The sequence below is a fragment of the Ursus arctos genome, unplaced genomic scaffold (assembly GCF_023065955.2).
Source record: "Ursus arctos isolate Adak ecotype North America unplaced genomic scaffold, UrsArc2.0 scaffold_12, whole genome shotgun sequence".
Lineage (NCBI taxonomy): Eukaryota > Metazoa > Chordata > Mammalia > Carnivora > Ursidae > Ursus > Ursus arctos.
In genome coordinates, this window is record NW_026622786.1 from 67,418,613 (window position 1) to 67,432,120 (window position 13,508).

Below are 13,508 nucleotides of genomic sequence, written 5' to 3' on the forward strand. Positions count from 1 at the left end.
AAGAAAGACTATACCAGGACTCTTACAAGAGCTATGTATCTGTATTGACTATATATAAAATGTCACAAAATATAGTCTTAAAATTTGAAGCGAATAACCATGATGATCATCTGGTCCTTTTTGTTTCCTGGGGCAGAATTCCCTTCCAAGAACTTCTTGGTCTAGGCGTGTATCAATGCTCTGCATTATTAGATTGAGTAATTGTGATCTTACTTCCTCTTGAGACAGTCATACTGATTTTAGAATGCTCCATTAATTAGAACGTTCTTCCCTATTTTGTCCTTTACTCTGTCTCCTAATAATTCTGCCCTTGCTCCTTTCTATTACCTGTAGAGCTTCATAGAATACACAACTTTGTTGCACAGATATGTGGGAACCATATCTTAGTCATTTTTTTTTTATCTCATAGGATAGTAAGTACCCAACTCAAAATAGGGTTTTATTTAATGAATAGTTATGGTTCAGATTTTTAAGGTACTTTTATATATTTTTTCATATGTAAACTTTAAAATTTAGTCAACATTTTTTATTACTCTTGGTCAAAACTTAATTTTTTCAACTGTATTGACAAAATTAAACAAGGAATATTGATTTATGTTTATGTGTGATATCACTTATTATATAATTATATAAAGAAATGAATAGCTTTCTCCAAGGAAGGAATTAAAAATTAAATGTTATTTGCATCTCTTTCAGTCCTTCTTGTAGCATAATCTCTTTCTGAAGGTTGAAAACATATTACATTTGTAGAAACTTCTTACACTTTATTTTGTAGTGTCTTCTGCACTTACTACAGACAATTACATTTTCTATAATGTTAATGCCCACTTCACTGACTCATCAGACTGGACAAAAATAACCAACATCCAGCTATATGATATTTAAGAAGATCTAAAACCTAATAATAAAGAAAGATGGAAAATAGAAGGACAAATACATGCCTTCCAAACACTAAGAGAAAGCTATTGTAGTTATAGTAACAGTAAATCAAAAAAGTTAAGGGAAAAAAGCATTAATAGAAATAAATGGAGTCATTTCATAATGATAAAGGGTTCAGTTCACCTAGAAGCTATTAACAATTCTAAATATATATTCAGATTTTCTGTGATTTTTAAACTTGCTGTATATTTTATTGCCATTTTTAATTGAATGCTCTCTTTCCAATTTCATGCCATCAGCAAATTTTTTGAAAACATTTTTCTTCATAATCTTTGTTCAGCTGATTTCTCACATAAAGTAAATGGCTCCCTTGTTAATACTAATTGTTATAGCAATCTGTGCTTACTGGCTTCTTTTGTTATCCAGTTGTCTTTATGTCTCTTCCTGTCCGACTAAGGAACAAGGGTATTGGCTAATAGTCGTGAAAGATATTTGATACTAAATTATATCAAATTACCATACATAAGAACATAGTTGCAGTGGCTGGTATAGTTTACAATCTGTCTCTTTAGAATTCTATTTCTTCTGGGGCACCTGGGTGGCACAGCGGTTAAGCATCTGCCTTTGGCTCAGGGCGTGATCCCGGCGTTATGGGATCGAGCCCCACATCAGGCTCCTCTGCTAGGAGCCTGCTTCTTCCTCTCCCACTCCCCCTGCTTGTATTCGCTCTCTCGCTGGCTGTCTCTATCTCTGTCAAATAAATAAATAAAATCATTAAAAAAAAAAAAATAGGGGCGCCTGGGTGGCGCAGTCGTTGGGCGTCTGCCTTCGGCTCAGGGCGTGATCCCGGCGTTATGGGATCGAGCCCCACATCAGGCTCCTCCGCTATGAGCCTGCTTCTTCCTCTCCCACTCCCCCTGCTTGTGTTCCCTCTCTCGCTGGCTGTCTCTATCCTGTCAAATAAATAAATAATAAAATCTTTAAAAAAAATAAAAATAAATAAATAAAAAATAAAAAATAAATAAATAAAATAGAATTCTATTTCTTCTGTCCTCTAATGTGTCTGTTAGAAGTTAAGAGCAGGCTGCCTATAGGAGGAGCAGCCATGGATTTTGATACCAACTACCTTGCCTTTCATTTTTGCTTATAATAATTATTTATTAATAGGTTTTGCTTATTGTTGCATTTTGGCTTATGAATAATAGGTACATGTTAGAATGCTTACATCTGCATAAGTTTCCCAGGGACTTACTCTTCAGAGTACAGGAACAATTTTTTAGGAGTTCACATAGCAATGTGTAAGATATTAATATATATCTTACTACATATCTTGACACAGTATCCATTCCTATTCATTTATTGATGCAGGAAACATCTACCAGGTGTCTAGTCTTTGATAAGCCTTATTAGCAAAATAGAACGAAACTATATTTTATTGATCAGAATAATGACTTCTCACCTACTCTTTTTTTCTTTCCTAAGAAATCCAAACATTTAATTCATTTCTTAAAACGGGGGAGAGGGAGCACATTTCCCAAAGAAACAGAGGCATCATTTTAATTATAAAATGAATTAATGGAAATCTTTAAATTTTTCAGGATGAGAGAGACCCAGAGAAAGAAGATGAACTGGAACTGAAAAGAGGTCTTTTATACAGAGACTCTGCCTATGACAGTGACCCAGAGTATAGGTATGAGCTGGATTAATGCAGCGTGTTGAGATCTTTCTCACGGTTGGCATAAATATAACCTGCTTTTTAATCTGCTGGATTTGTGGGAAATTTAGACTCAAATTGATAATTATTTATTAATAGGTTTTATTTTTACCTATACAAAATCCTATTAAAATACTTTAATGATTGCATTACTGAAACTTGCCAATGAAAACAAATATAGTCCAATTAAGGGTGATACTTTTCATTTTACTTAAGATTTGTAGGGTAATTGGCTGTCCTACAAACCCACATAGCAAGGGCTTATTTTCAGGCATATTTATTCTCATTCACACAACAGTTTACATAATTTTAGACCATGAGTAAGCTTTTTTTAAATAAGATAAGAAAAACTGTTCTCTAGCCTAACATTTCAGAAATGTTAGTAATAAAAAAAAATTTTGCAAGATTATCCTAGCAAATGTCATGAAGATTTTTAAAAGCTCTATGTCAATTGCCATAGAATGTAGTATTAAAAGTAATGTAAATTGTGAGTCTATGTAACTGACAGTTCTCTGAATCCTTTGGTGCTATGCCGCTGATTACCACACGGCTTCCACCTTCCTGGGTTTCCTGAAAAACAAGTATAAGAACAAAGCTTCAGATAATGGAATATGTTTTATTGCTAACTTGAGTTTTGGACTGAATTTTCTGATCTTTACCCTGATAAGTTAGGTTAGATATTCTGTGAACATGTGAGGACTTCTTTTGTCCCTTACACATAAGAGTATGAATGTGAACTCCTTTCCCAAAGCTACTGCTTCCCAACCAACAGGCAACCTGGGCCTCCCATCAAGGGAAGTAGCATGTTACAGGTGAGTTTGAAGAAGCAATCCAAACAGGAAAAAGAAGTTCCAGGAAAGGCCACACCTTGAGGAAGAAGACTTTTTACCTTTTATTATTATTATTTACTTAAAGCTCTGTTCTCCAGATTGCTACAATATGGATTAATTAACATTAAGTAATTAACATCTCAATATTGGTTCTTCATCCATATAGTTGATTCTAATTTGGGTAAGAATGGATAGGGTTGATAAAGGAAAGTGTCTGATTTTCATACTTTTGTATGCATAATAATTACCTGGGTTGCGTCTTAAAAATATAGAATTATTCTTTCTGCCCCCTTAGATTCTAAATCTTTACCTAGAGGGGTGAGACCTAGAAATCTGCATTTTGAGAAGCATCATGGATGCTTCTAATACAGCTGGTGTAACCGCGTTTTGAAAAACACCGGTGTGTATTTAAAGTTTGCTGTAAACCTCAGTATTGGTTCTTTTTCCAGTTCACCAAGCAATGTTAATAGCTAAGCTTTTGATTGCCTGAGACTATTTTGGTACCCCTCAAGAAAGAGTTAAGCAGAGTATCAGAAAAGTGCCACTTACACCTTTTTTTTGAGATTTCTTTATATTCCTTCCCACTTCTCTTATATATACATTTAGACCGATAGGACCTAGTGGTCAGAACTTGGCAAGACCTTTTATATGAGTATATTTGATATTAGCTCCAGAAGCTACTGAAATGCTCTGGATATTATTTTAGTTTTATCCGTGAGTCATATTAAATATTAGGCCAAGGAGTCACTCTTATTCTACTTTCCATCTCAAAAATGAGAGAACGAGCACTTGAAGTGATCACCCATTTGTTTGCCTTAAGGATTCCATCAGCAGAAATCAAGAGGAGCTTTGGGGTCTTAGCTTAACATCACCCCTCTGCAGACACACGTTGACACAGAGGTCCTGAGGAAGTCCGCATGGACCCCTGGAATGGCTGAGTGAGGAGCTCAGCAAAGCCTCTTCCCCAAAGCAACAACTAGACAGAATTGTCAAAAACAACAATTTTAAGACTCTAGAAATTGACCAAAGGCATATAACAAATTAAGAAGCATTTATCAAGAAAGTCTACTGAGCCTCAATAAGGGCAGTAGGAATCAGTGGCATTTTGCCCGGAACTCCCAGTCCCTGGCTCCTTGGGGCAGTCATGCTGTGACTGTGACGGAAGAGACTGGCTGTATAGAGCAGAGCCTGGGAAATCGCGTGTGTATGCAGATTAATAGAAACAATAATGATCTCACTGGCAAACAATAAGAGAAGGCTCTTGGTCTAACTACTTGTTGGGACAGATAACAAAGATCCAGGGACCAGGTAGCCAAAATTGGTCTTGATAAAGTTGTACTTACCCCTAGTAGTCTGGAACATTATGTGTATGTGTAAGGTTGTAAATATGTTCAGGAGAAACTGGAAAGGCCCTTAGGGAGCCACTAGTCCATGGCTGAATGTGAGGCCTTGTGAAGGCAGAAAGTAATATCCAGGGCAGGCTGGTAAACTGGAGCAACTTTGAATGTATATTCCAAGTCACACATAGACCCACTGGCAAAAGATGGAAGAAGCCTTTCTGACCACTCATTTGCTGGTCACCAACCTATGCTGACCCAGGGGCAGCCCCTATGGGTCCAGGCTTAAAAGTAGAACAACAATTTTTTTAAAAAAGAAAAGGAACAAGAGACATCAGAAACTATACAGGACAAGGGAAACAGACTTCAGGCATTATTCCAGGCAGGACACTAAACAGATAATCAAAAACAAAACCCTGGTAAGATCAAAATCCAGAGTAATTGCAGCTTTTATCTAAAATTTTGTTTTCAACAAAAAATTATGAGACATGCAAGCAACAGGAAAGTCTAACCCATACAACTGTAGGATGAATTACTGTAAACGGTCTTCGAGGAGGCTCAGATACCGGATTTAGCAGCCACATTCAAAGAACTAAGGAAATCCTGTTTAAAGAAGTACAGGCATGTATAATGGCAGTGACTCATCAACTAGAGAATATCAATAAAGAGATAAAATTATTTCTTTCATGTTTTGCTTCAAAATTATGCCTAGGACTCAATACTTGATCTTATGATCTTATGATCCAAGTGTGGCGAGGTCCGTGCTTTCGGCAGGAAGAGCAGAATGGGAACTTGGAGAGCCTGTTACTGTGCGCGGCAGTCTACACACGCTAGCTGTTCTGGGTCTTTGTCATCTTTGAGTATAAAAGTCATTTGGTAGAAATGTCTTATCAAGGAGTTATTTAAGTGACCTTTTACTTAAAGTGCTTTGGGATCTGGAGCTGGAGTTTGGGAAGAATCGTCTACCGTGCTGACCTCCCTCTCCCTTACATGTTGCCTACCTTTTAGGAAATTTTAGACCTTTGCAGTGGTAGCCTTGCCAGTGCCCGGGGTCCTGGTGTGCTGTTTATTTTTTTATTTTATTTTATTTTTTAAAGATTTTATTTATTTGGCAGAGAGAGAGACAGCGAGAGAGGGAACACAAGCAGGGGGAGTGGGAGAGGGAAAAACAAGCTTCCCATTGAGCAGGGAGCCTGATGCGGGGCTCGATCCAGACCCCTGGGATCAGGACCTGAGTTGAAGGCAGACGCTTAACGACTGACTGAGCCACCCAGGTGCCCCACCTGGAGTGCTTTGTAGTACCTTCTCTGTATAGTTCAGATTTCTTCAGTTTTCAGGATGTTTAAATTTCTCCATATCGTTGTGTACTTCTGACATGACCATCTTATTTGAACGTTAGTTCTAATTAAAGACCAGGCGTGAGTAATGCTTCATATAGATGGAAGTTGGTCATAAAAAGAGAGAAGTTAGGATACAAATAATTTTAAGTTCATCATTAGAATGTGAATTGACCTTTTATGACTATTGCCTGAAATTTTTAACCATACTCTTTTATGGAACTAGCTAATGATGTAAACTGCTTTCTATTTACTTACACATATTTTTCAGGTTACTAACAGTAGAAATATGCTCAATATAATGTTTTAATTGTGAAATTATTTGCAACAGAATTGAGTAATTTAAATTTTGACTATATATATTTTTTTGTTCTTACAGACTCCAGTATAGTTAACATAGAGTGTTATCTTAGTATCAGGTGTACAATACAGTGATTCAGTAATTCTGTGTTTCACCCGGTGCTCATCACAGCAAGTGCCCTCCTTCATCGCCATCACCAGTTTCACCCGTCTTCCCCCCGCCCTTGTGGTACCCAGCAGCTGAATGTATATTTTTGAATAACACAGGCTTAGCTGTAGTTTTCTTCTCTTCCCTATTGGTCACTGTCTGATTAATCTGTTGAATCTACTAAGATGTAATAAACAGCCAAAAGGCTGTCTTTAATATTAACAAATGGAAGAAAAAAATCTAAATAATATACAGACTTAAAATCTCTTAAGTAACTAAGAATAAGCGTTCATTTTTAAGTGAGAAAAATATTACTTGATTCTAATTTGAATTCATTGAATCTTGTGTTATTAAGTATCTTAAAATGCTTTTTCATTAGATACTCAAGATTTAATTTTTTTAAAACAAATTTTGTCTAGAAGGTATATTGATATTTGGAAATATTGGGGGTGCTGCATATTTATGTGATTTTTTTAAAGCGTTGTAAAAATTGTAACTTAGAGGTCTAGAAAAGTCTCTGTTGATTAGGACAGGGAAGTGTTGTATTCATTTTTTGAAACAAAAATATGATCTTGGTAAGTAGAGTTAGTATTGATGCCAGGGCATGTCCAATGTTCCAACTTTCTGCCTGCTTAAAAAATACTACTAAGCAACCAGAATGCTTTTATGACTAACAAGTCTTGGCAGACTAATTTAATTTTTTAAAATAGATCATGAGAAAGTAATATATTAAATATAACTTTCAGTAAGAATTGTGATTTTATGACATTCTCATAAACAGGTAGGCAGTTATGGTCTGAACTAGTGTTAGGTGGACTGCTGATTGGATGATGACATGGAAGGGACTATTACGCAATCCCAAGTTAGATTCGAGAGCCGTAGTAAGTAGTAGTTCATGATATTACGCTTGAACTGTAGTTGTGTAAGCTTTAGTGATAACTGCCTTTAGGAATAAAAAATAGGTTTATTATTTTATTTAACCAGGGCAAAACTTGCAAATATCCTGAAGTATCACAGCTGTGCTCTATATTAGATCAGTTTTATGTTCTCTTTATTCAAAGTACGGGAAGAAAGTCAAAAAAGCATAATAAAAATAAATGTGATTTCTTTATGGACATGTTAATGATACTGAGTTTAACCTGCATTCATGAAACTGGAGGGAGGACTTAAAATATCACTTTAAAATACTATTTTTTTGTGTGTTTGGATAAAGACCACTTGTCCCCTATATAAATATTATTAAAAATAATGCTTGAGGCTAAGGAGACTTTAGAGTAAGCTCGATTCAATCTCCCACTCAGTAGAAATCCCTTCTGTGTCCTCCCATTGTAGGCTCATTATTCACTCCAAGATAAAATTCTGTTTGACTTCTAACAGTTAAATCTTACTTTATTCTTATCTCTCCAGATATACCTGGTATTTCATGATGCTCCAAACTGTCTCATGCCTTGATTCTGTTATAATATGACGCCTGGAATAGCTTCAGTCTTCTTGTTAATCTAGTGAATACATACTTATTCAATAGGATTAAGGTCAGGTTTTTCCCTCTTGTGAGATCCTCTCATGACCTCAACAGACCGTTAGCATTTTCTCCTTTATCCTGCCACTTCCTCTCAGTAATTTCATTTCGATTAGCAACATTTTTCTCACAATAACTACTCCATTATGTGTCTATCTTGTCTTCTTCTATTAAATGGGAGCTCCTTGAAGGCACAGATATGTTACTTGTCTTTGTCTTTGTTCATCAAGGTCTTTGACATGTAATAGGAGCTCAGTTTAGAAAAATAGTTCCAATATTAAAATTGGGTTCTTTATTAATAATGATGAGTTACATTGCTAAAACTCTATCATTTAAGTAAACTCATATTTTGATTGTGATATTTAGTAACATGTCTAGATAAGGAATCAAGGAAGGAATTACTAATAATGAAAACTGTTAGACTTTATTCGTTGGCAGTGGCTCATTTCTACACATTCTTAGTCATGGAAGAGAAAAAAACTGACCTATAAGTAACCAGTCTTCAGTAAATTTCTCTGAATATACTTTTTTTTAAAAGTTTACTGTATAGTTTCTGCTAATAGTAAAAGAAGATAAATGACAAGATGCAATCTTTGCCCTAAGCTTTTTTGTTCCTATAGAAAACAAAGCCTCTAACTCAGTGCTTTCTATAGTTCTTTTTTTTTTTTTAAGATTTTATTTATTTATGTCAGAGAGAGAGAGCATAAGCCAGGGGAGGGCAGAGAGACAAGCAGGCTCCCCACTGAGCAGGGAGCCCGATGGAGGACTCAATCCCAGGATCCTGGGGTCATGACCTGGGCCGAAGGCAGATGCTTAACTGACTGAGTCACCCAGGAGCCCTCTAAAGTATAGTTCTTAGACCAGTGACATCAGCATCACCCTGGTATTTGTCAGAGATCTAAACTCTTGGACTCTACCTTGGTAACTCTGGAGGGTGAGAATCAATAATCTGAGTAGTTGTAAGCCTTCCAGATGACTCTGATGTGTAGTATAGTTTGAGAATTACTGCTGTAATTTATCAGTAAATTTTTATGTCTTTAATGACATTTTATCTTTATATGGTATCTTTAAAAATAAAAAATACTTTTCAGATTTTATTAAACCATAATATAATCTCTCCCTATTATGTATTCTGAACTCCAAGACTTTTGAGTACTTCCATTCCTACTTTTCATCCATCCATCCATCCATCCATCCATCCATCATCCATCCATCCATCACCTCTAAAGCATACATCACATCCTCAAAAGTATTCTCTGTGTTTTGTCAATCAAAATTTTGCTTGATAGGAACCTTTGTTGAGTATTATGGAAAGGAATTTATCTCTTGTATTATATAAACATCTTTAATTATATTGACTCTTGGATCACAATTTTGAAATATAGAATATGTGTCATCTTTAAAGTCACTTTCAACTCTGGTTTTTTTAGTATAAATGGCAAGTGGCAAATTGTATAATTCTCATGTATGGCCTTTCAGTTATTTCTTGGAATTAATATTTTGGGGGTAGCATATCCACCTTGCCTTCTGACCTTCTTTCCAGCGAGCATCACCTTAGAGACATTTTGTCTGAAGACCATGTATAGAATAGTATCTGCTTAGTCTTCAGTTGACGCTGATACGGGATACATCAGGGTTTCAAGTGAGTTCATTCTTTTCGAAGTAAAAAATTAGTAATGTCCTTTGTCTCCTACTTCATGCTAAACTGCGTAAGACCTTTCTGTTCTTGGCATATACACTAGGCCTTATCAACACTTAGGATTTGAAACTGTCCAGTTCTTGGATATTATCCTGGTCTGTTCTTCTTTGTTTTTTTTTTTCTTAATAGCATTATCATAATTAAATACAGGGCTCCCCACTTAAATAGCAAGAGTAAGTTAATTAAAACAAAATGCACTGCACTAATAAAATATTATCCCCACTTTGAAAGTAACCATTTTATGGTATATAGCACTGATGCAATATTTTGTAGAGTTTAGTAGAAATTCACTAAATGCTTTGAATGAATGAAGGCTGTAGATACTCATGGTAAAATAGAGACGTATGATTTTTAAAAGCCCATTACTATAATAAAATGTTTTAGTGTCCCTTACACATTTTAAACTTATAAATATACTTATTAATATACTCAGTAATGAGAAATCAGAATTGACTCACTATGTTCACAGTTCATTAAAGAGCTAATGCTTTCATGTCTGGAAGTAAATATCCTTTCTAGGATTCTGATACTTTTGTTTGCACCTATCTGTGGACCATATTAGGGCCTGTTCTGTGTTCACCTCTCTGTTTTACAATTCAGACTTCCAGACTGAACTAATTCCCAAATTCTCTCCGGAGAATTACAATATTGTTTACTCAATTGAAGAATTTTGCAATTTTAAATAGAAATAAACTCGATGCCAAGTTTTAAGATCTAAAAGCATCAGGATGTGTATTTTGGCCTCTGTAGCTCCTCTTTATAGAACCTTACTTGGTTTGCGTTTGCTTCTAAAAAGCTCTCTGAATTTATTTATTCGTTGCAAGCCACTGAAGTGATACTTTAAGCAGCTTTGAGACATGAAAAAAAAATGTATCGTCTAAAGGAAGCAGGGCAGTAGCAAATCCATGCCAGGTAACATCAAATATAGTAATTGATGATGGGGTGGCGGAATGGTTTACGATCTCAGAGGGAACCTACACAATGGTTTTAAAGTTAGCAGCCCTCCTGCTGCTTTACCTCGCAAGAGCTGGGCAGAGGTGTGTGTTAGAAATCCGACCTTCCGTTGAGTAGCTTTATCATAGTAGAACTAGCCTGGCAACTAAACAAAATATAGAATTCAGAAAAGAATGTTATTATCCAGCCATCAGCATGTAGTAAAGTTGATGATTGTGGACAAGGAGTTAAGGACAAACACCTGTGTTTTGTGCAATTTTAATTAGTTCATGACTTATTGCAAAACCAAGCAACAGATAAAAACAACCAACCAAGCAAAGCACAACATGGTGGGATTCCTAAAGTAATACGAGGGAACAGCGGCAAATGTGGGGACCTAGGCTGGTAGACACGGTTGCAGAAGCACGAAAGACGTAGATACGTTCCTATTAATATATTTTTGAGTGTGTGATTTCCCGTCATTTTGACTCAAACCGTCAAAAAAAAAAAAAAGGCTGTAAGTGACAACAGGAGTTAGGCTTGGTGAAAAAAAATCTATGAAATCAAATTGTATTCAGTGGCTAGACTATTTCTTCAGCAAAGCTAATGAAAGAAATGTGGTAACCATATCAAAGCAAGAGCACTGAGACTTGGCTGAGGCCTTTTGAACAATTTTAAGTATGAGACATTGTCCTAATTATCCCTCCTTAACAAAATGGACAAGATGGAAGTAATGGTCATCCTGTTTTAAAACACCTTTGTTATCCCAGAGATTATATCATTTTCAAAATTTTCCAGTGTGAAAGAGGCAGCACCCGGTGTCAAGAAAGTTTGGCAGGATCTAGTAAATATTACTAGAAAATATGAGGTAACGTTTCATTTTAGCAAAGCTGTCAGGAAGTAGAGCGACCTATTGTCATGGTTCCCAGAAGTGAATTTTTTTTTTTTAAGATTTTTTTATTTATTTACTTGACAAAGATAGAGACAGCCAGCGAGAGAGGGAACACAAGCAGGGGGAGTGGGAGAGGAAGAAGCAGGCTCCCAGCGGAGGAGCCTGATGTGGGGCTCGATCCCATAACGCTGGGATCACGCCCTGAGCCAAAGGCAGACGCTTAACCGCTGTGCCACCCAGGCGCCCCCCAGAAGTGAATTTTTAAAAACATATCCAATATATTAATTGTAACAGGGGCATATATGTAAGGTTTGTGCATTCTTAGTAATAATAGTAATGATAATAATAAAGGAACACCCATGTACGCACCATCCAGCTTTATAGAACATTAGCCACACCTCCAGAGCCGCCTTATGCTCCTAACCGATTGCATCCCTTTCCATAGTGACAGCTGTTCTAGCTTTTCTATTAATCCTTTTTTCTTTGTAGTTATACCACACATGATCTATCCTTCAGCAATAAGTTGTTTAGTTTTCCTTGTTTTAGACTTTACATAAATGTACAATACAACTGTGTATTGTTTGAAATTTGATTTTTTCCCGCTCCGTTGGTTTTTCAGTTTCATCCCCATTGACGCACGTGCCTATAGTTGACTAATTTTCCCTGCTGCATCCGATATCATTGTATGCACGTACAGTTCCATGCATATCTGCTTTAATGTAGATGGATATTTAGGTAGCTTCCAGTCCGTAGCTTTTTTACAGAGAGTGTTGTTATGAACATGTCTGTACATGTCTCCTGGTACATATGTGCACGGATTTTGCTGGGGTACGCAGGAGTGGGGTTACTGGCTTAAAATTGCATATTCAACCTTATTGGGTCATGCCAAACTCTTCCAAAGTGAGTGTATAAATGTTCTCATGACTTTACACCCTCACGGACACCATGTCAAGCTCCAAGAATGATAACCCAGCTACTCCATGCCTTTTTTTGTGGTCTCTTTTAGCGTGTGCTGGTGTTAGATCGACTTCAGGTCAAATAGCAAATTCTTCTTACAGATATATGGCCCTAAAATTCCCACTTCACGGTTGACAATAGAGGTAACATCATTAGACTGATAAGTCAAGGAAGAAATTGTTTGAAGTGGCATTCCAAATGTATGAATAAAATATTTGTGGCATGTAATAACCAGAACATACAGTTTTATATGGCACAAACTTCATAATCTCTAACATGCCTGAGAGTCTTATCTATAACAAGTAATTAATTTCTTGAAGTAGGTCAATTATTTATTAAAAAAATAAACTCAGTCCTTGCAAAAGTCAACATTTTGTTTCTACCGAATGATATATTAAGCCCAGAACTTAATATTTATGATAGTAAAATTGTAACTTGGGTATGTTTTTAAAAGTACTATGAAACCTTCAAAAGGAGTTGCCGTTTCTTCTCTATTCCCATCATAATTAGCCTCGTCCTGGTCTATTTCATAGCTTCCTATCTATTCTCTCTTTTGTCTTCAAGACCTCAGATCCCTACCACTTCAAATACAGACTTTTTTTGCCTTGTTTTCCATTTTCCAGAAGTGTTCATCTTCAGGCTAATGTCCTCCTGCTCCTTGAGGACCATAGCAGTGTGCCGTAGGGGAAGGGGCCTCAGGGCCACAGATGTAGTATCTCTTTCTCTTCCGCCAGTACTAGCCGAGTGGCCCTAGGCAAGTCCCTTGACCACCGAGCCTCAGTTTCCACAGCTACCAACATCAGAGTGTCCTCAGATTTTCAGATAAATTTCTATAAAGCACCTGTAGTTCGGTGCCTCGTGCTGGATAACTTCTGTGTGCAGAGTAAGCGCTGTACTATACACTTTACGCATATTGTCTTCGATGTTTAAAACAATCCTGCAGAAAATACCGTGAAGGAAGCT

At 36.4% G+C, this 13,508-nt stretch overlaps 1 protein-coding gene across 4 annotated transcripts in view; it reads left to right on the forward strand.

Annotated features, from left to right (window-relative positions):
• SPATA6 (spermatogenesis associated 6) overlaps positions 1–13,508 on the forward strand; it is a 151,880-nt gene that overhangs the window by 123,358 nt on the left and 15,014 nt on the right. For 2 of the 4 annotated variants that reach the window (XM_026498145.4, XM_026498146.4), the window contains exon 12: positions 2,478–2,569. The exons of the other annotated variants lie outside the window; for them this stretch is intronic. In XM_026498145.4, coding sequence (XP_026353930.1) covers positions 2,478–2,569 — 92 coding nt within the window. The remainder of the gene's footprint in view (positions 1–2,477; positions 2,570–13,508) is intronic. 4 annotated transcript variants of the gene reach the window in all.